Source organism: Mercenaria mercenaria, chromosome 7 (genome assembly GCF_021730395.1).
Source record: "Mercenaria mercenaria strain notata chromosome 7, MADL_Memer_1, whole genome shotgun sequence".
Taxonomy (NCBI): Eukaryota; Metazoa; Mollusca; class Bivalvia; order Venerida; family Veneridae; genus Mercenaria; species Mercenaria mercenaria.
In genome coordinates, this window is record NC_069367.1 from 53,877,811 (window position 1) to 53,900,255 (window position 22,445).

A 22,445-nucleotide genomic window follows, 5' to 3' on the forward strand; every position below is an offset into this window, starting at 1 on the left:
TTTATTATAAAAAAAATGTATATATTAATTTGAGATACTCTCTTCCGTATTTAAGCTTAAGCATGTAGCGCTGTCGCTACGATTAACTGGGTTTAGCAAAGATACAACTGAGATACTTAACAAAATTGAATACGGCATTTTGATAAAGCCAGCGGCCCTAAATCTTGTGTCACTGAAACAATCTCGCTGCCAATAATCAAACGTGTTCCAAATATTGAAGCCATCAGCATTTTGTGCTACATCATATAGTTTGATCAAAAAGGTTTGCCCCTTTTTATCAATAAGTGTCGTAATATTAGCGATATTTGTCAAAATATATTCGGTGTTAGGTTGCTATCATTAAAATCCTCTAACTTTGAGCAAGCGTATGATATCGCTCGAGGGACATCTCCATCAATGTAGGGAAGTTGACAATATCAAAGTTGAAATCGTCTCTTTTATATTCGTCATGACTATAAACACAATGTTCGTCTATCGTATATTATCTTTAATAGTTTTCACCAGCATCCTCTTCATCCCAAACAATTCTTTGCTGTTTAACACATAACAAATAGTACACATTCATAAGACTTTACTTAAATTTCATTTTCTGAATATAGTTCCCGAAACCAAAATATGCAACAATCAACTATCTTATATTTAGTCAATATCAGACACAAGTAATAATGTGCTATTTGAATAACTATGTAGTTACTTCTTACTTGTAACTTCATGCTTAGTACATAAGTTAAAGAAGGAAGCTCTATCATAATAAAGATGTAATCACTTATGTGTAATCGTAACACTAGCATAAATCTAACTAAATGCTAGTAAAATATACATGTATATGGTATCGATATTATATTATCAAAATAAATAAGTATGAATATACTGGTAAATTTTCTGTCTTTAACCTTTACCCTGCTAAATTGCTAAAATGGATTGCTCCATCATTTAATATGGACATTACCACTTGTTCATCAAAAGGGTGTTCACTGAAATTTTACTGACTGAATATATATCAGCCTGCACGGACGTGATGGCTGATCTTGGTCTGCACTGGTCGCAAACGCAGAACACTTGCCACAAGCAGGCTAAATGTTAGATAAAAAATAACAACGTTCTTCAGTAATTCAAATTTTATTTTTGTAAATCATTGAAAATCGTTGTTTACATGCATTGTTTTACAAACTTTCTATGCAGACATAGGAATTCTGTCGAAAATCAGTGCTTAATGTATGTTGACATAAATCATACAGTGCACATCTGTAGACATGTTGAGAAATGAAATGCCCCAAGTTGATGATTTAAGGTAAGACTCAAATTTCATTTATGAAAATATGACTATATTTAAATTATGTTCGTATAAAATTGACATGTTTATATGAGCGCATTATGTTAATAAGACAATACACAGTTTATACATTTAGAGCTTAACTAAGTATAAATGCTTACTACCACTGAAAAAAAATGAAGTTGTTTAACAATCAACTGTAACTACATGACATTTAATTATGAATGTAGCTCTACATACACAATTAATTAAGTTAGATATACTTGAAGAGGATTTTCTTCATTTGAAATAAATATCTAACTAAATGGAATATGATTACGGCATGTTTGGAGTTCGTAGACTTGAAGAGTCCCTACACTTGTAATGAACATGCTCAAGACAGAAAGTATTGAACTGGACCGAAGTCAGTTAATGGTTTGTGGTCAGCTGAAAACAAAAACTGTTAGATGTAACTATTGATAGCGGACGGCTAATGTTTTAATTAAAGGCTATAAAAGGCTGCAGTATCTTAATAATTGGGGGTTTAAAGAATGCAATGCAATCGCTATGTTGGTATCGCCAGCAAATACAGGAATTTTATAGTCTATATTGCCTTTCATGAAATATTGACAACTTGAATGTCTATGTTCGGTGACCTTCGGTTATTTATTTCAGCTGATTGTCCAGTAACAGTTTCTCATTTCTTTGGGAAATTCATAAGTACACGCCATTCGGGATACTCACTCAAAACTTCAGAGGTATGGTTTATTATAGTTACAATCTAAAATTACGTGACAACAAAAGTTGTAACTTCGAGATGAATGGTAAATAATGAGGTTTGAACGTCGGGCCCCCAAGTAGAGCTCGTACCAACGATTTATAAGTTGAGCGGAAAACATCTTAAGCACAAGTGCACTGCATCTTGACTGCTCAGTGAATTTTGAAACGTTGTACTTGGCACCTTGTAAATAAGATGTTCATGATTGCAGTCCTGTGAGAGTACTTCGAATTATGATATTAATTCCAAAAGCAAAAAAAGTACTTCAGATTCATCGTATTTCATCCGTTAATAGTTTATAAGCCTCCTCTCCGTCAAGTCCTTGCTGCTGCACACATGTTCCATTTGTTATGGCTTCTTTTTTATAATTATATTGACTAGAATAAGAATCAAAATGATTTTCAGATTCTGTCATTTTATATTCCATACTGGAATCATCCCCAACCTGAAGTGATTTTGCAACGACATACTTATCCTTTGTTATGACTACGACTTCTGTTGTTCTATCGTCAGTGGTCGAATCATGTCTACAGCAAATAGAACACACGCCAGATAGACAACCCAAGCACAGTACAACACCTAAAACAGAAAACAAACAGACATTTTGGAATGATCTTGCAGACACTGCGAAATGTTTGAAATGTTAAAAAGAAGTTACTTATTCACAGAGAGCACTACTGTACATGCCTCAGAACTTTTATCGTCTGATGTATGGTAAATATAATGAATTATTATAAAAATGTTTATATAAATCAAATATTAAAACTAGAATGCTTACTTCGAAATAGTAAGATTTCTTTACTGTTTCTTTCCTGCATTTAAATGATATATTAAGCAACATTCTAATAAGTACAAGTACATGTATTTGATTCTTAATTTCACAACTGATAACATACTTATATCTTCTCATTTATACAAAGAGTTACTTTAGCTTTTTTGGTTTAAAGACACACCGACAAAATTATAGGTCATATGGCGACTTTCCAGCTTTTGATAGTGCCCCTCAGGTATTATTTCAGGAAAGAGCTGCCACCTGTCTTGAACTACAAACCTACTGCTAGTCAGCTAGACGACTTCCTCACATGCGCCTTTGGGGACAATTGCAGCCACGGAGACCCAATCACTGTGTTATTTATACAACATTGAGGCGTAAAAAAAATTGTTTGTTTCCAGTATCTCGACCTACCCTAACTTTTTGGCCAAACCCTAAATGTTTTTATGACACTGGAGAATATTATTTAACAAATAGGTGCAAAACAGCACTTTTTGTGCTTTAAACATGGTCAGTGATGTTAGAAATCAACTTTCTGATGCTTTTAAGGCATAACCCCCTTATTTTTATTCTTTTTTTGACACAAAAATAATTTCCGAAAAGTCTCATTTAGATCTAATAAAAAGATCGCCCCGACCCCCAACAAAAATAAATCCGACCTACCTACCCTACTTTTTAGAGCATGTAACCGGAAACAAAGATTTTTTAGACCTAAGCCTCACCTGCTACAACAAAACTGTATTTGTATGACCCAGTTACCACGTACAAGTAACCTTAAACAAAATTTGAAAGTTTGATTATTCATATGAAAACAAATATATGTCAAAGCATCGCCTACACTACATAATAGCCATTAAACAGTTTTCCTATCGGTGCAATGAACATAAAATATAACCAACAGGAAACTGTTGAATAATACGAATTCTATCAAACAAATCAATGAATACAAGTTCAACATTCAGCCTGCTTCGAGTTAGAAACACACATACGCAGCCTTAGTTCTGTGATAGTTTTGTACTTTAATTGCTTTTCAAAAACCGGATGTTATTTCTTCTGTTCATAGCATGTCATTTGACATACCACACATACATACCAATTAAAACTGGTCCTGTTGATACGCCGAGACCACAGAAAACATAGGCTAATCCGTACGCCTCTGAGAGCTTATGAACACCTACAAATCTCAGTGAAAGAGGTGTCATCATCGAGTTAGGCCAGCCGGTAAACATTCCTAACTGAATCGCAAAAATGTAAGTTCCACCCGTAAAATCCGAGTAAAATATGAATAATGAAGTCAATGTCCCTGTCAATCCAAGAACTCCAGCATACACGTGTAGACATTTTTTGCTCATTTTAGAAATTGTCAATGATCCAAGCAAACGACCAATCGTATTTGCTACGGAGAATGACGTCATAAGTAGTCCAATGTCACGATTACTCCCGCCAAGAATTGAGACATAGTTCGGGAGATGCATTATCGCGACACAAAGGCCAAAGTTCCATGTCGATATACTTATTAAATAGCATGTATAAGAAATATTTTTCATCAGTGTTACATCTAAATATGTTTTCGATGTAGACTCTCCTTTAACTTTTCTATCTCTTTTCTTTTGTGCGTGAACTTCTATTTCAATAGAAGATGGTTTACTTATCATTCCACAAACACACATCTGAGCTTGAATTCCCGCCAGAATTAAAAACGCTGTATTAAGTCCATATTCTGCCAACAAATGTATCCCAAACGGTGCAGAAATAAACATTGCAAGACCAACTGTGAGAAAAGCACATGAGATTACACTTTCCCGCCATTTTTCGAAGTAGAACCCTACGACACATATCAGTCCAGATGACGAAATTGCAAACCCAAAACCTATGAATTAAACATAATATTTAGCAACATATAAATGTTTTATTCGGATCTCTGTGGGGTTATTTAAGAAATAATTTATAGCAAAACGGTGCTTTAACACTATTTATACACGATGGTCGGTTATATGCCGGGCGTAATAATTTCACGAGGGCACAGCCCGAGTGAATTATTTCGGACGACGTATAACCGTCCGAGTTAAAGCAACGTTTTGCTATAAATTACTTCGATTCTAATATGAATTTTATTGTAAAATTTAGATCAAATATGACAGAACTGTTTCTTCGCGCAAGCATGGCGCCAACTATTAGGCCGTCATGCTCCTTTGTTTATGCACGCCAGGACCGGGAATGGTAATACGACTTGCGAAGGAGTACAGTTTGGGCGCAAAAGGTGGCGATTTATTCTGCAAAGCGAATAACCAACTTAATATAATTATGTGTAAATTAATCAAGACATTTGTTCAATGTGACATTTCGTTTTAAACATGCTATTAAGTAAAACATTTGATCAAATTTGAAAGCGCTATTTTTAGATTTATGCAAGGCGCTAAATATCACGTCGACGTGACGGCAACATTATATCGTTGTGATGATTAAAGCACTGTTAGTCATATCAGAATTGCATTTGGAGCATTCTGGCTTTATCCTGTGTATGGGCGTGACATTCAAGCTTTTCATATAAATTGATCGAACATCTAAAATACAAAATATTATCTGTACTTTACAATAGTAAGTTAGTTTCTTAGTCGGAAATTTTTACAAGACTCGATATAGCTCGCCTTGTCTGTCTTTTTTTTATTCGATCTAATTCAATCTACAAAAATTGATACGGATCTAAAACAGAAAAAGTTTAAACTCCGTTCTATTTTAAATCTATTTGGCAAGATCACATATAGTTTGAAGTAAGTCATACTCAACTAATGAGACTGGAGCACAGTTAATCAATTAAATAGTTTCAAAGACAAAACTGTGAATCAAATAAAGGAACAATTTTGAAAAGTATATCATACCGACAAAAATACCAGCAGTAACAAGCATCCAGTCGAGACTTGGTACAAAAGCACTTGCGGCAAATCCAATAGTCGTTAGGGCACCACCAAGTACGATGGAAACTCGACAGCTAAATCGATTATTAATGACTCCACCTAAGGGAGCTGAAATAGAAGAACGAATTCACCGTATTTATAATAGCATCTAGATCAGAATAGACAAACAAGAATATGTCTTCAGTGTTGTTATATTTTCTGGTCCTTTGGGATCGTGGAGTTAATTTTCGATATCTCTGTAACACCCGGATGGACTCTTTCCATTACCTCTCATAAAAAGGCTAATTCAAAATGAGTCTGCTATTACATTGCTTTGTTGCTTTCTGTGTTTCTAAAGGAGCTGTTTCTTATAGATTTTATTATATTTAATCAATTAACCAATTTAAACGTTTCTCTCTTATAGGCTAAACGTCAAATACAGCAACAATCCAGTTTTTAAATAAAATAGAAAATATAAAATTACATGCCTTTGCCGTTTTGGGTAAGATAAAACTTATTTTGAAATTATCATTGTATGTTTTACCTGCAAAACATAGTAATCCTGAGCTGACTGCTCCTATCAGCGATGTTTTTGCTTCCCCTTTGTTAAACTTCTCGAGGAGGGCTATATATAAGACGCCGCTCATGTATAAAGGTACACAGTATATAACCATGCCAATATATGATGACATCATCACTAGCCATGCCCATCCCCGGTCTATGTTTTTCTGTCGTTTCATTGATTTAACAATGGCGTTTTCTCATTTCTTCTAAAACAAATTAATAATATAAAATTAGAACAATCATATCCATGTGGATCCAGTGCTTTAAACTGTATTATTTTAATACAATTCTTTATAATATCTACTGGTATAACTATTAAGAGTTATGTTGTGGTGAAACTACTTACAACTATTACCTATTACTTTTCAATCCTGTGAAATCTATTAATTAAGTAATTAGAACAATTCTCAATTGACCACGTTCTACCTGTCGCCATACAACATAAGCGCTTTCAACTGTGCGTTGAAACCTGTGGAACTGACATAACGTCTCCTATACAAACGCATGTTGTCATTTGAAGATTTTGTTGTTTGCAAAGAAGGAACACTGAATAATCGCATGTACGAGAAACGTAGTATTCCCATTAATATGTGAAATACAAGATTGTGTATTTAAAACAACTCGGAGCGTCAGACACCCAAACTCTTTACACATGCACCAAACGGAAATTGTAATGCAGATACATTGCATCTGATACCCATCCGCTTAGCTCAATTGGGAGAGCGCCGATCTACGGATCGCGGGGTCGTGAGTTCGATCCTCAGGCGGGTCGTATGTTCTCCGTGACATTTTGAAAAAAAAAAACATTGTATCGGAAATAACTTGTCCTCAAACTCTGATTCATGTGGGGAAGTTCGCAGTTACTTACGAAGAACAGGTTTGTACTGATACAGAATCCAAGAACACTGTTAAGGTTAACTGCCCGCCGTTACATAACTGAAATACTGTTGAAAAACGGCGTTAAAACAAACAAATCATTGCATCTGGTAAATTGCATTGAATTTATTTCTCATACGCCGTATTTTCGGCACCAAACAAAGTTGAGAATGTTTAGTTATTTAATATACACAACAATTAATTTATGCATTACAGTTCTGTTTCGAGGTCAGAGATGTTTACGGAATTGTCTGTTAAATCAGCATGTTTCAAGGATACACCTGTAATTATTTATGCACACTGGTCCGATAATGGTTGTATGCAAGCTAGAAAAAAGTATCTAGAGGCACGTGTTTCAGTTCGAATAAATCTAACTTTTGTTAATTAAAAACGGTGTATTAAGGGATATGGTACCAAAAAAAAAAACGCAATAACCGGATAATTCCACATCACTGTCTTTATTAGGAATATGATATCATTGTCAGAAATCAGCCTAACATAGTCTGTGATATGTTTATTAGAACACGGAAGCTCAATGATGTTCCACGAAATGAGCTTAAGCTCACCCTCGTCGGAATGTGTTCGTGCATATAAACGTTTATACTGTTTTAACTTGCTTGCGTACAATTTCCCGTTTGTTAAACAGCGAAAACATAGCAATCACATTTCTCCTGTCCGTTTGGTTCTCTTTGTACCCACTCGATGCATTCCCTCAAATTGAATTTTATCAACTGCCTCCTTGGCAATATTCAACGCTGCTTACATAAGTCCTCGTAGTTTCTGCTCCGTCTCAGCCGGTGTCTCTGCCGGGGCCTCGTAAATATTTCAAAATACGAGATTGTTGCGCATTGACTGCGATTGTAAATATGCGAGCTCGTCCCTCACAGAGATCCTTACCTCTCTTTGTCCAACATAACAACCTTATCATTCACAAGTCCGATGTTAAAACCCATGCTTTCTGCCATATCCTCCACCTTCTGCAACGTTAGCCCGATTTTGATTGTCATGAATATATGTCCGAAGTGTTTTTAGCTCATCTAAGCACAAAGTGCTCAAATATGAGCTTTTGTGACCGCCCTGTGTCCGTCGTCCGTCGTCGTCCGTCGTCAGTCGTCCGTCGTCGTCGTCAACAATTTGACTGTTAACACCCTAGAGGTCACAAATTTGAGCCAATCTTAATGAAACTTGGTCAGAATGTTACTCTCAATAAAATCTTGGACGACTTCGATATTGGATCATCTGGAGTCAAAAACTAGGTCATCAGGTCAAATCAAAAGAAAAGCTTGTTAACACTCTAGAGGTCACAATTTTAGCCCAATCTTAATGAAACTTGGTCAGTATGTTACCCTTAATAAAGTCTTGGATGAGTTCGATATTGGTTCACCATGGGACAAAAACGAGGTCACCAGATTAAAACAAAGGAAAAGCTTGTTAACACTCTTGAGGTCCATTTTTGGCCCTATCCTAATAAATCTTAGTCAGAATAAAACCCTTTATAAAATCTTGGACGAGTTCCATATTGGGTTATCTAGTGTCAAAAACTAGGTCACCAGGTCAAATCAAAGGACAAGCGTGTTAACACTCTAGAGATCACAATTTTGGCCCAATCTTAATGAAACTTGGTCAGAATGTTACTCTCAATAAAGTCTTGGAAAAGTTTGATACTGGGTCATCTTGAGTCAAAAACTAGGTCACCAGCTCAAATCAAAGGAAAACCTTGTTAACACTGTAGAGGCCATATTTATGACTCTATTTTCATGAAACTTGGTCAGAATGTTAATCTTGATTATCTCAAGATTTAGTTTGAATCTGGGTCATGTAGAATCAAAAACTGGGTCACCAGGTCAAATCAAAGGAAAAGCTAGTTTACACTGTAGAGGCCACATTTATGACAATATCTTAATGAAACTTGGTCAGAGTGTTAATCTATAGGCCCTGTTCAAATCTGAGACAGGTGGGGTCAAAAATTAGGTCACTAGGTCAAATCAAAGGGAAAGCTTGTTAACACTCTAGAGGCCACATTCATGACTGTATCTTCATGAAACTTGGTCAGAATGGTAATCTTGATGATCTCAAGGTCCAGTTTGAAACTGGGAGATGGTAGGATAAAAAACTAGGTCACCAGGTCAAATCAAAGGAAAAGGTAGTTTACACTGTAGAGGCCACATATCTTAATCAAACTTGGTCAGAATGTTAATCTTGATGATCTATAGATCAAGTTCAAATCTGAATCAGGTGGGATCAAAAACTAGGTCACCAGGTCAAATCAAAGGAAAAGCTTGTTAACACTGTAGAGGCCACATTTATGAATGTATCTTCATGAATCTTAGTCAGAATGGTAATCTTGATGATCTCAAGGTCTAGTTTGAATCTGGGTCATGTCGGGTCAAAAACTACGTCTCCAGGTCAAATCAAAGGAAAAGCTAGTTTACTTTAGAGGCCACATTTATGACCATATCTTAATGAAACTTGGTCAGAATGTTAATCTTATGATCTTTAGGTCAGGTGAGCGATACAGGGCCTTCATGGCCCTCTTGTTTTATTTCCCGATCAAGCTTAGTAACATTTTAGCAATTCCAGTGTCTTTAATCGCTCATCCACAGCTGACAACATGCTGTCAATATTTTTAGATAAGTCATAAGTCTATGTTGGTTCCATAGCTTTATCTGGTGTACTAATTGTCACTGAACTAGGTGGGGATGCCCGTTTTAATTCGCAGCTTGATAAGACATTGCCATTTTATCAAAAAGGCTTGAAAGATTCGCCTAATCATTACATCCAAACACTAGAGACTTAGTTCCGTTTAGGATATCACTAACACTCACCCAGTGGCCTTCCGGTGAATTATTCAAACTGTCATTGTTCAGTCTATAACCACTTTTCTTTCTCTAATTCCTGCACCTTTTACACATACCTCGTCATCCTACTAAACTATCAAAATATTAATCACGATCACAATCATTATTGATCACAAACCGTTAATGATCATTTATTACAATTCTTGTTTATACCCGACCACAAGTCTGTGTCTGAAATAATGAGTATCATAGCCATACCTTAACACTTCATATGAGATAATAAATTAAACTTACTAAGTTATAGGCAACCATGTATATCATAATAAAATTTATGTCATTCAATTAACACCGGTTATATATGGTTATCAATGAATTTTGTTAAAAGTGTATAGTGGCACAGGTATGAATTGACTGGTAAAACACATTTTATAAATACATGACTCTTTTCTATTCATCTATTGCCTTTTACATCAAAATACATGGATATGAAATTTGATATTAAACTCTGGTCTAGCTCTGATTTGCTCTATCACACTGTGATTAGTAAGCTGTAAAAACCAAAACCATAGTGTGGCATGCAGTTATTACCAAAAGCATTTTTGTAGACCATCGCGGAAACTTATGGCAAATACAAAACAACACGTGTTTCAGCGATAATAAACTGTTGTTAGTCACAATAAATTAATACAAGCCAATACATGAATCAAATCTGAGTACAGAATCTAATTTCAAACAAGAGGGCCAAGATGGCCCTAGGTCGCTCACCTGAGAAACACACCATAATACACCATAACAGTGTAAACATAGACCTAGTGATTGCATGGAAAAATATTCTGACCAAGTATCATTAAAATTGGAGCAAACACAAGTATTTCTTTTATTTGACCTAGTGACCTAGTTTTTGACCCCAGATGACCAATATTCAAACTTGACCTAGATTTCATCAAGAAAATCACTCTGACCAAATTTCATAAAGATCAATTGAAAAATACAGCCTCTATTGCATACACAAAGTTTTTCTTTGATTTGACCTAGTGACCTAGATTTTGACCACAGATGACCAATAATCAAATTCTACCTAGATTATATCAAGGCCATAATTCTGACCAAATTTCATAAAGATCAATTGAAAAATACAGCCTCTATTGCATTCACAAGGTTTTTCATTGATTTGCCCTAGTGACCTAGTTTTTAATCCCAGATGACCCATTTTTAAACTCGGCCTAGATTTCATCAAGGTTATCATTCTGACCAAAATTCATGAAGATTACTTGAAAAATACAGCGTCTATCGCATACACAAAGTTTTTCTTTGATTTGACCTAGTGACCTGGTTTTTGACCCAAGATGACACATTTTCGAACTCTGCCTAGATTTCAACAGGGTAATCATTCTGACCAAAATTTATGAAGATTAATTGAAAAATACAGCCTCTATTGGATACAAAAGGTTTTTCTTTGATTTGACCTAGTGACCTACTTTTTAACCCCAGATAATCCATTTTCGAACTCAGCCTAGATTTCATCAAGGTAATCATTCTGACCAAAATTCATGAAGATAAAGTGAAAAATACAGCCTCTATCGCATACACAAGGTTTTTCCTTGATTTGACCTGGTGACCTAGTTTTTGACTCTGGGTGACCCATTTTCAAACTCGGCCTAGATTTCATCAAGGTAATCATTCTGAAAAAAATTCATGAAGATCAATTGAAAAATGCAGCCTCTATCGCATACACAAGGTTTTTCCTTGATTTGACCTAGTGACCTAGTTTTTGACCCCAGATGACCCATTTTCGAACTCGGCCTAGATTTCATCAAGGTAATCATTCTGACCAAAATTCATGAAGATAAAATGAAAAATACAGCCTCTATCGCATACACAAGGTTTTTCCTTGATTTGACCTAGTGACCTAGTTTTTGACTCTGGGTGACCCATTTTCAAACTCGGCCTAGATTTTATCAAGGTCATCATTCTGACAAAATTTCATGAAGATCAATTGAAAAATACAGCCTCTATCACATACACAATGTTTTTCCTTGATTTGACCTAGTGACCTAGTTTTTGACCCCAGATGACCCATTTTCAAACTCGGCCTAGATTTCATCAAGGTAATTATTCTGACCAAAATTCATGAAGATATAATGAAAAGTGCAGCCTCTATCGCATACACAAGGTTTTTCCTTGATTTGACCTAGTGACCTAGTTTTTAACCCCGGGTGACCCATTTTCGAATCTGGCCTAGATTTTATCAAGGTAATCATTCTGACCAAACTTCATGAAGATAAAATGAAAAATACAGCCTCTATCGCATACACAAGGTTTTTCCTTGATTTGACCTAGTGACCTAGTTTTTGACTCTGGGTGACCCATTTTCAAACTCGGCCTAGATTTTATCAAGGTAATCATTCTGAAAAAAATTCATGAAGATCAATTGAAAAATACAGCCTCTATCGCATACACAAGGTTTTTCCTTGATTTGACCTAGTGACCTAGTTTTTGACCCCAGATGAGCCATTTTCGAACTCGGCCTAGATTTTATCAAGGTAATTATTCTGACCAAAATTCATGAAGATATAATGAAAAGTACAGCCTCTATCGCATACACAAGGTTTTTCCTTGATTTGACCTAGTGACCTAGTTTTTAACCCCGGGTGACTCATTTTCGAAAATGGCCTAGATTTTATCAAGGTCATCATTCTGACAAAATTTCATGAAGATCAATTGAAAAATACAGCCTCTATCGCATACACAAGGTTTTTCCTTGATTTGACCTAGTGACCTAGTTTTTGACCCCAGATGACCCATTTTCGAACTCGGCCTAGATTTCATCAAGGTAATTATTCTGACCAAAATTCATGAAGATATAATGAAAAGTGCAGCCTCTATCGCATACACAAGGTTTTTCCTTGATTTGACCTAGTGACCTAGTTTTTAATCCCGTGTGACCCATTTTCGAATCTGGCCTAGATTTTATCAAGGTAATCATTCTGACCAAACTTCATGAAGATCAGTTGAAAAATACAGCCTCTATCGCATACACAAGCGAAATGTTGACGGACAGACAGACAGACGACAGACAGACGCCGGACATCGAGTGATCAGAAAAACTCACCTGAGCATTGCTCAGGTGAGCTAACAAAAGAAAAGGAGAGAAACAGAAATAAGTAACAGGAGGTTGATCGAAATAGAGCTAAAAGTTTACTCTACTACATGCTCCCAATGTTTTAAAACGATGTAGCGTCATTCAACATACTCCAAAAAAATTCTGCACAACAACCAAAATCACCAAGCATCATCAACTAATGCAAAATACATTACATTCAAATCAACGTATCGACAACTATATTTAAGACAAAAATCAATAATCGGAATTAAAGTAGCATCAAATGCAAGATTTCCTCTTTTCTCCCCATTTTTGAAAACTGTGTCCCCACAACTGCTCTCATAAAGAATCCTATAAAGTTAAAAAAATATATTTACTTATTAATAACTTATTGATTTGAAATCTACGAACCTTTTTAGATTTAAAATCCATTCAGAACCAATTTATTTTATCCATATCTCACAGTTTAGCCAATAGAATCCATTAAGAACCAATTTAGCTTATCCATATCTCACAATTTAGTCGATTCTTCAATTTACACCCTAACTATAACTCTTTAAGTTTAAAAGCAACAGTGACAGTTTTTAAGTTTCAACATATTAGATGATCAATACAAACATAGAGTGCCGGTGTAATGAAGTATTTCGACCCACATAGAATATCGACCCCCGGTCATTATTCTATAGAAAATGTGACTCCTTTCCTGTAAAATATTGACTCTCCTTATAAAAAACTGACTCCCTTTGAAAACTCTATAGAATAACGACCCCCGTCATTATTCTATAGAAAAACTGACCCCTCCAAGTAAAATACTGACTCCCTAAAGATGACTCCCTTCGAATCTCATAGAATAACGACCCCGGTTATTATTCTATAGAAAAATTGACTCCTTCCATGTAAAATACTCACTGCCGAAATTACTACATTCGAACTCTCATACAATATCGATTCCCGGACATTATTCTATTTAAAAAGTTACTCTTTCCGTGTAAAACACCGGCTCCTAAAAAGACTTTCGACGATAATATCTATTAAAAAGTGATCCCCACCAAACTTAACGGACAATTTTACTAGATCTACAACTCTAATACCCTCCATTGCCAATAGTTAACATTTTGATTGTACAACTACTACTAAAGCCGCTACTTCTATTGCTATTACTACATGTACTTCTTCTTCTTCCACTACTACTAATACTACTTCTACTACTACTACTACAACTGCTACTACTGATACTACTATACCTGCTTCCACTAATACGTCTTGTACATCTACCTCTTCTTCTCCTGCTGCTGTTGTTGCTGTCACTTATTCCTCTGCTGCTGCTGCTGCTGCTGCTGCAACTGCCACTTCCACTGCCACTGCCACTGCCACTGCCACTGCCACTACCACTACCACTACCAATACCAATACCACTACCACTACTACTACTTTCTATTGTTGCCGCTACCGTACTTTACTGCCACTGCTAAGTATTGCAACTTCTATTAATACTAAATTCTTTGCTAGCAGTTTCTTGTGCAGTTTTCTTATGAAGAATTACTTCATACCGAAGTTTGCAGGGATTATTGACACTGGTGTGTTTTGTGAACGTATTGTGAATTGTTATTTTCCTGAAAAAAAAATGTATACACAAAGATACAGCGTCTAGAAATAGAATCCCTTTTCCCGTTGCGGAATGCTCTGATTTCTGTGTCAAGTGATGGTATCTGGGGCTAATGGTCAAACGGAAGGACGGACGGACGGACAAGGGCAAATCTATATGCCCCCCTCCCCGAGTGGGGGCATAAAATGCAGCAATTAGGCCTTAGATACATGAGTTATCACTAAATTTGACCAAATGACCGGGGGTCGTTTTTTTATGGGAGTCAATATTCTTCGTGAGGTTCAGTTTACTTCTCGTGGGGGAGTCATAGTGCTATGATCTGGAGGTCATAATACTATGACCGGGGGGGGTCACTTTTTCTATAGAATAATGACCGGGGGTCATTATTCTATGGGGATCGAAATACTTCATTACACCGGCTTTAACACAACTTCATGCAACTTTAACTGATAAAGTTGAATGACAGCTTAAAGACATCTCCTCTGTGCTTAGATCTGTAAGTACTAATTTAACTAATTACTACTTCAATGAATGTTTCTTCTTTCATTTACTTCAAATCTAATATTGCACAAAATACTAACTATTCAGCGTCTCATCACTTATTGATATTTATCACTAAATATTGTTGAACTGTGTTCAACCTCTATGAAAATTCAAATTGCAATTTAATATTTCTCTCTAATTTCAATTATCATTATCTTTCCGTATCCACCAAAAAGGGCTTTATGAACGATTTGACGAGGCTCATAAAATCTCTATATACCGGTGTTTACAGTTACAGAGCCCTGTGGTAGGATCTGTTTTTCTTCCTGGTACGGATAAAAACTGAAATGTTGTGCTCAATAGCAGACATTTTTAATCTTAAGTAGGGGCTAAAATCTGACTCGCATGTGCGTGAACTACTTTCGTTCTCAAGTGTACTTTCATTTGTACTATTTTCAGGATTAGCTGAAGGTCATCTGACGTCATTCTTTTGTGTTTTGAAAAACATACCCATGCCTTCCAAGTGTATAAAAAAATGTGCCAGGTGTCCTAAGAATATATTCAATGTCTATCTATTTTGCCTTGTAAGTCTTTAGGCACATATAAGTCAGTTCAATTTTCAAATTTATAAACTTCAAAAAAAATCATTATATTCACCCTTCAATGCTCATATAAGTTCATCAGGCCTTCATCCCAGTAAGAAAATTTTGATTTGAATTTAATTCAAATTGATTACAGAAAAAAAAGTTAAACTTAAAGTCAATACACAATCTCTATTTTTTTATATTTTCTCATAAAACTATCACATGTTATATTCAAAGGTTAGTAAACAACTACTTGTATTACATGATACGCAAATCAGTGAATCAGTGATGTTTCCATTAATACATCTGTAGTACAGAATGAAGTTGCTATAAACCAATGAAATCTCGGGATACAATAACCTGTTAAAACCTTGGGTGGTACAACTGCAACAAATACGTTCCTGCCAAGGTTGAACCAGTACAAATGGGTTGGAATGTAAACAAACAAAACAATATATGGAACTTGATGCTCTACATAACAGAAGATATGCAATGAGCTTGTTTGTCTGTGATAAATAATGCAGTATATTTTCTTACTTCCTAACAATATTATATCCTAAGGTGGCAGTATCTTTGAATAGCCCCTCTCCTGATAAATCCATAAGAAACTTATCAGCATTGTTTAACACCCCCGTCCTACAAGACTTATGATACAACCCTGAAAACAAACTGTCAAAAGGCTGCTATATTTCCATTAGTCAAAGAAGGTTGAACATTGAGGAGTAGATTTTATTTAGAGAAGAAGAGGGAACTGGAGCTGGCAGACAACATACGTTTTGATTAAAATACATTTTAGTACATGTATGTAACATAACTGTCATGTCTTTGATAGTTTTCTTTTTGTTGGGTTAAGAGTCACATCGACACAATTTTATGTCATGTGGACTTTTCAAGCTTTTGGTGATGCAGGAAGACACCCAGCTGCGCCCCCTCGCCCCCCCCCCCCCACCCTCCCCCCGCTCTACCGGCATTATTTCGTAAGAACATGCACCTGGGCAGAATAAACGACTTTTCTTAAGCCAACAGGATGGTTTCCTCACAAAAACAGTTTTACACAACAAGCAAGGTGCGAGGCCACATTGGTGAGGGGCAAGTAAATCAACGTCAGCGATTTTAATCACTCGACCATGGACCCTGCCCCCTTTCCCCTCCCCCGACCCATCCCTTCTCTTATACTAGTATGTCTGTTGAATGCCGAGAGCAACAGATATCCGTCGCCGCACATTAGAATAACCTATTATCTTCTACATGTGATAACTGCTATGCTATCTCTCGATCTTCATAGAATCAAACTTTCCCAAACGGTAATTCATCCAATTCTTGACTCCTATACATATAGGTGTTTTACAAAAATCAGACATGAGTTATTCAAACACTTAAATCATATATATTACAAAATTCAGGTGCAACTTCAATGTGATCCAAAGAAGTGTTACAGATACGCCCTATGTCTATTTATATCGTTTATAATGGCAAGAACATAACACTAGATAAACCATTTATTTCTTGATCTATGGAAGGCCGGGATGCCATACGAATTGCAAAATGCAAAATAGAAAATATTTTATGCTAAATGCCAATTATTTAATGCTAAATGCTACACACCAAATGCTTTATGTCATATATTTAATGCTAAAGCTAATTGCTTATTGATTTATTGATGACTGATAAATACTAATCGTCAAATTCTTCAAATGTATGAATTAATGATTTCTATTTCTTAACCTTATGAATGTAACTATAAATTATTCAAGACATATAATATTCTACCAATCAGACTTTAAACAAGAATATGTTCTACACAGAACATTGAACCGAAACTGTTTACTCTTAAAAGCACTGAGCCCGCCCGCTTAGCTCAGTAGGTAAGAGCGTTGCGTATGTTCTCCGTGACTATTTGATAAACGACATTGTGTCTGAAATCATTAGTCCTCCACCTCTGATTAATGTGGGGAAGTTGGCAGTTACTTGCGGAGAACAGGTTTGTACTGGTACAGAATCCAGGAACACTGGTTAGGTTAACTGCCCGCCGTTACATGACTGAAATACTGTTGAGAAACGGCGTTAAACCCAAAACAAACAAACAAACAAAACTTAAAAGCTCTGACCTTCAGATTTGGCTAAAAATAAAATTTCTTTCAAATTGAAGTTTGATCATATCATGAACATTAGAATATGAGTTTTTGTTTCTAAAATGTTTTATTAATCCAAATCAAGAAAGAAAGATGACCACGGTGAGAATCGAACCCTGGAACGCCGCGGCAATAAAGACATTTTCGAGTCGCCGTAACAAATAGCGCTATAGCGGAATCAGTGAGTTATGACTTCAATATATATTTATAATCGGGACAGTTTACCTGGAGTTAAGCGTTACAAACGTTTTTCGTTTTTTATCGTTAAAAGTAGGAAAAACAGCAAATCCTCATGACGTGTTTCCGTAAGATATAGTTTGTCAGTAATTAAGTTTTAAAGCCTTCTTAAGAAATATAGCATTTATTTCAAGACATCTAAGGATAAATTTTTGTTGTCGAACGATCTAGAGGCCAGTGCCTTTAACAGTTAAAAGGTTGGATTCATACACTGATATAGTCAGCTCTTTTATTAAATAAGCGCTTAGCAATACGCATTTGGCATTTATTGTTTCGCATTTCTCAGTTAACACTGAGCATTTATCGTTTGACAATATCCGTTTAACTGCCATTATTTGACATTCAGCATTTGGCAAATAGCATTTTCATAAACTATTTGTCATTTAGCATTTGGCAGTTAGCATGTCGCACCGGCCTTCCATAATGCTCATATGCGATATTAACTATGAGAGCGAATGCTATTAATAATCATAAACACAAGCAATAAACAGCATATTTTAATAACTAGATAACACATCAGTATAACTCTAATTAGGTACATCAAAGCATCTTAACCGTTCAGAATGATCTAGGCAATGTCGGAATACATCTGTTATACACCTAACATTAAAAAGCATGTTTATCAAAGGTCGAATACTATCATAAAAACGCTTGTTGGCATAATGGCTCATTGTAATCATATGTTTACATGCTTGACTATACGTGAAATAACTTTCATCTTAATGACAAATAATACAGCTTCCTAAGCTTTTGATAACAATACCCCGTTTTCTAGAGGTTTCGTATATATGAGCCGTGCCATGAAAAAACCAACATAGTGGGTTTGCGACCAGCATGGAGCCGGACCAGCCTGCGCATCCGCGCAGTCTGGTCAGGCTCCATGCTGTTCCCTTTTAAAGCCTATTGGAATTGGAGAAACTGTTAGCGAACAGCATGGAGCCTGGCCAGACTGCGCGGATGCGCAGGCTGGTCTGGATCCATGCTGGTCGCAAACCCACTATGTTGGTTATCCCGTGGCACGGCTCATATTAAATATGTATATGTTGTGTTATGAATGTTGAAATTAATACGATACCTACATATATAATTATATGGGTACTCTAATGTGTATCTTACATGTATAATGAAACCCCAAATGTGATAAATTTTGATCGAAACGACAGCCGCTTGATATTAAGCATAATTGTGTTCACAGGTAAAATAATGTTATCTTGCCGAAGTCCAAACATAAAACTGTGAGAGAGACATTTTGGATGCGCATCACAATGTTGATGTAAAATTATACATGATAGCATTGACCACAAAGAAATGAAGGATTAGCATTTCAAATGTTATATATTGCACGTGTTAACCTATTATATTCTAAACAAATGATAAAAATGAAGTATATAAAGGTATTGACGTATCGTATTCGGCAAAAATACACAAAGCACCGCTTCAATGATTTATGAAACTACAAACCTGAATCATTATCAATTACAAACTAAAACATACACTCTTTTGTTTTGTATATTATAAATACACTTGTTTTATCATTCCGTCTTTTGTAGTCCGCAGTTATAAACTGGTGTCAGCTTCTGTATTTAGTGACATGCACTTAAAATTAATGAAGCGCGTGCTCTTTATGGAGGCAGTAAACAGTTTTCAGCTGTTAGTGTCGAATTGGCCGGGATGAAATTTACAAATAAGAGGCAATTTACGGAATGAAGTGCATATTTGAACTTCTAAATAATAATAATTGCTAGAATTGAAGTTTCAGCGGCTAGAATTGAGTTTCACTTATTTAAAGAAAATCAGTTGAGTAGCCTTGATCTTGACAGTATGACGTAATGACTTGCAGGAGCGTATACATGCTTCCTCTGAGCTAGCTTAAAGTGGGGTTGTCATTTTAGCAGGGACCTCAGGAAAAGTGGAATAGTGAAAAAACGGTACGGATGGCACATATATTTCAGCTTATTTTCAGATTTTACAGTGTTACTGGAGTATGGAACAGTGTAGCAATTGGGGCTATCGTTGGCAGGGAATTTTCTGCAGCGATTGAAAAATTGGCAAATTTAGCTTTTTTCATCATCAGTTTCCGCGACCGGGAGAGCACAAAATTCAGGTCTTGTAAACAGAAAACTAGATATTAGAGATGTATTGCAGATGGTTTGTAACGATAGACATACAGTGATGTTAATGTTGCAATATCTTTATTTCAGGTGTGTGGTTACAGACTTTTGTGTGAGGTTTTGAAAGTTAGGTAGGCGACTCTAGGCCGAGAAGCTCAGAAAACTGTTTACTGCCTCCTATAACTGATAGTTAGCTTTTTGCGGCCTGTACTGAAATCTTTGAAGTACTTAATACGAGATCAGACTATAAGAGCACGTGTAGCTAGCGAAAACAAAATTGTGACGGAAACGTACAATGAATAATGTCGTGAAATAAGATAAATTACCGCCGATACTGGGTCAAAAATGATGACTCCGCCTAGCCTGTTTGTATTATTTTCACATAAAAACATATTATGCTGTGTGATTTCCTCAAAACTGCCTAATGCTTTTTTCTTTTCTTTTTTTTTTTTGTTGTTGTTGTTGTTGTTGTTGCACAATTCTGACCGTTCTGTAAAAGAACAATTACGGTAACTATGACGAAATACTTGCTTTTATTGACTCGTGTAGTTCCATTATTCCATTATGATTATTACTGGAAACTTGATCAATTTATATACTGTTCGTTTTTGTAGGTATATATTCCTTGACATTTTCCGTATATATTATAATTAAAGTTACATGTATTGTTATTTTAGACTTCTGTTTAAATTTGTTCTGTGAGCATACATATGAAAAATACTGTTATCGGTGCAAACCTGCGAAACCATCTTCCTTAGTTTTCATATTATTATTATTAAAAATTCCCCCTCCCCTCAAAGAATACAGATGCGAGTTGCGGCGATACAGAATATAAAAACTTCTGACGAAATTGAGTGTAGAGCATATACCAGACCCCCTAGAATATCGTTGACGTAAAGCTACGCCCCGTGAAAATGAGTTTACATGAATCATGTCTAAATTAATTTCAAGGACACTTAATTTGACTGATCCAGTGGCATAGGCAAATTCAATTTACTGTATCACTGCAGGGATTTTAATGTCTCTGCATTTTTAAATACTTTATCCTTACCACCGTTTGCGTAAATCTATTATTTTTTTCAACAGCTAAAGTTTTATGTTTAAATAAATATCCACTTACCTTGCAGGTATGTTAAACTTTATCAATCAATCAGAAAACTTATTTTACGTTATGCACTACATACATTTCCCACAAACGAACAAAAAATCTATCGCTTTGTGTTCATTTCAAGCGTGGAACGATATATATCGCTGCTAAAGGTACATGCCTTTAGATAAATATTAAAGTCCAGAAAACGATTTAAAAGATTTAAAAGCAATAATTATTAATATATAAGATATCGAAAACGGTAAACTAGACCTTTAATTATGGTAGAGCTTAATTCTTCTATTTTGCATGAATTTCGATAGGTGACAACACCTTTGAGATTTAAAAAATAATAATCAAAGAAGTGTTTTACAGATAATTAGTTCCTACGATGCACAGAATCACTTTCATTTTTCATATAATAATGAAAGCTTAAATCATTACCGACAAATCGTTCGTTATTTACATTTCAATGTCCGGTATTTCTTTCATACGTCTATGATGCGCCTTTAGGACGAAAACATAGATGTAATTGAAGCGTTCACGTATTTTACTATCGTTTCATGTTACGTTTATATTTGCTGAATGATTATAACTTTACATTTTGTTATGTCAGCATAGTTTTAAATTCATTTTGTATATAATTGCGGTTTTTGGTTATAGAAATTTTTCAACTGTATTTAGCAAAGTTATAAAACCTTTTTAAAATATTAAAAAAGATTATGACCCGACTGTTTTGAGACTCACCAGATGGTTCTTGTACAGACCTTTTACAGTTGGAAGTTACGATTTACTTTTTGGTTGGAACAGGCACAGTTAGGCATTGAGTACACCTGTTTTTTGGTTCTTAAGGTTTGCTGTTTATATAATTATGCAAGAGCAATTTTGTGTTTTACATAACTTGCCCTCGGTTGTCATTGAGAGTGATAGAGATTCACCAAGAGGGAATAACTTTTATCTTTACTTTTTGTGTGTATGTGATTTTGGAACATGGTGTGGGTATCGGAGTGAGGCTAGGTGCACCACAAATCAGTATTTTGCCATTGACGGTTCCAATTTAAGGCGATTCCAAACTGTATTACTACATTTGTTCGTTTTGTCCTCGTGTGTGCTTGCTGTGTCAGCACCCTTTGAAATAAATTTAAAGGTAATGTTTTGGGTGCAAAAT

General features: G+C 35.6%; 1 protein-coding gene across 7 annotated transcripts; it reads right to left on the reverse strand.

Moving 5' to 3' along the window:
• Positions 1-1,089: 1,089 nt before the first annotated feature.
• On the reverse strand, positions 1,090-21,616 carry LOC123554144 (monocarboxylate transporter 12-like). 7 transcript variants are annotated; one of them, XM_045344074.2, is made up of 7 exons: positions 21,311-21,616; positions 9,962-10,067; positions 6,241-6,463; positions 5,682-5,825; positions 3,896-4,672; positions 3,525-3,575; positions 1,090-2,609 (listed from the first exon to the last, which is right to left on the reverse strand). In XM_045344074.2, exons 3-7 carry the CDS (start codon positions 6,434-6,436, stop codon positions 2,302-2,304), a joined length of 1,476 nt encoding a protein of 491 aa, XP_045200009.2. In that variant the 5' UTR covers positions 6,437-6,463; positions 9,962-10,067; positions 21,311-21,616; the 3' UTR covers positions 1,090-2,301. The 7 variants fall into 7 exon arrangements, with proteins under 7 accessions (XP_045200009.2, XP_053404386.1, XP_045200005.2 ...); XM_053548411.1 differs by having other exon boundaries at positions 6,241-6,466; XM_045344070.2 differs by lacking the exon at positions 9,962-10,067.
• Positions 21,617-22,445: the final 829 nt, after the last annotated feature.

What these genes read in the sequence shown, in the direction of transcription:
- LOC123554144 (XM_045344070.2), bottom strand. Translation starts at nt 6,436, where the DNA reads ATGAAACGACAGAAAAACATAGACCGGGGATGGGCATGGCTAGTGATG. An exon ending in TACTGCTGGTATTTTTGTCG is followed by an intron (nt 4,673 to 5,681) that starts GTATGATATACT and finishes TTTAATTCATAG; the next exon opens with GTTTTGGGTTTGCAATTTCG. An exon ending in ATACAGTTTTGTTGTAGCAG is followed by an intron (nt 2,610 to 3,524) that starts GTGAGGCTTAGG and finishes TTTCTGTTTTAG; the next exon opens with GTGTTGTACTGTGCTTGGGT.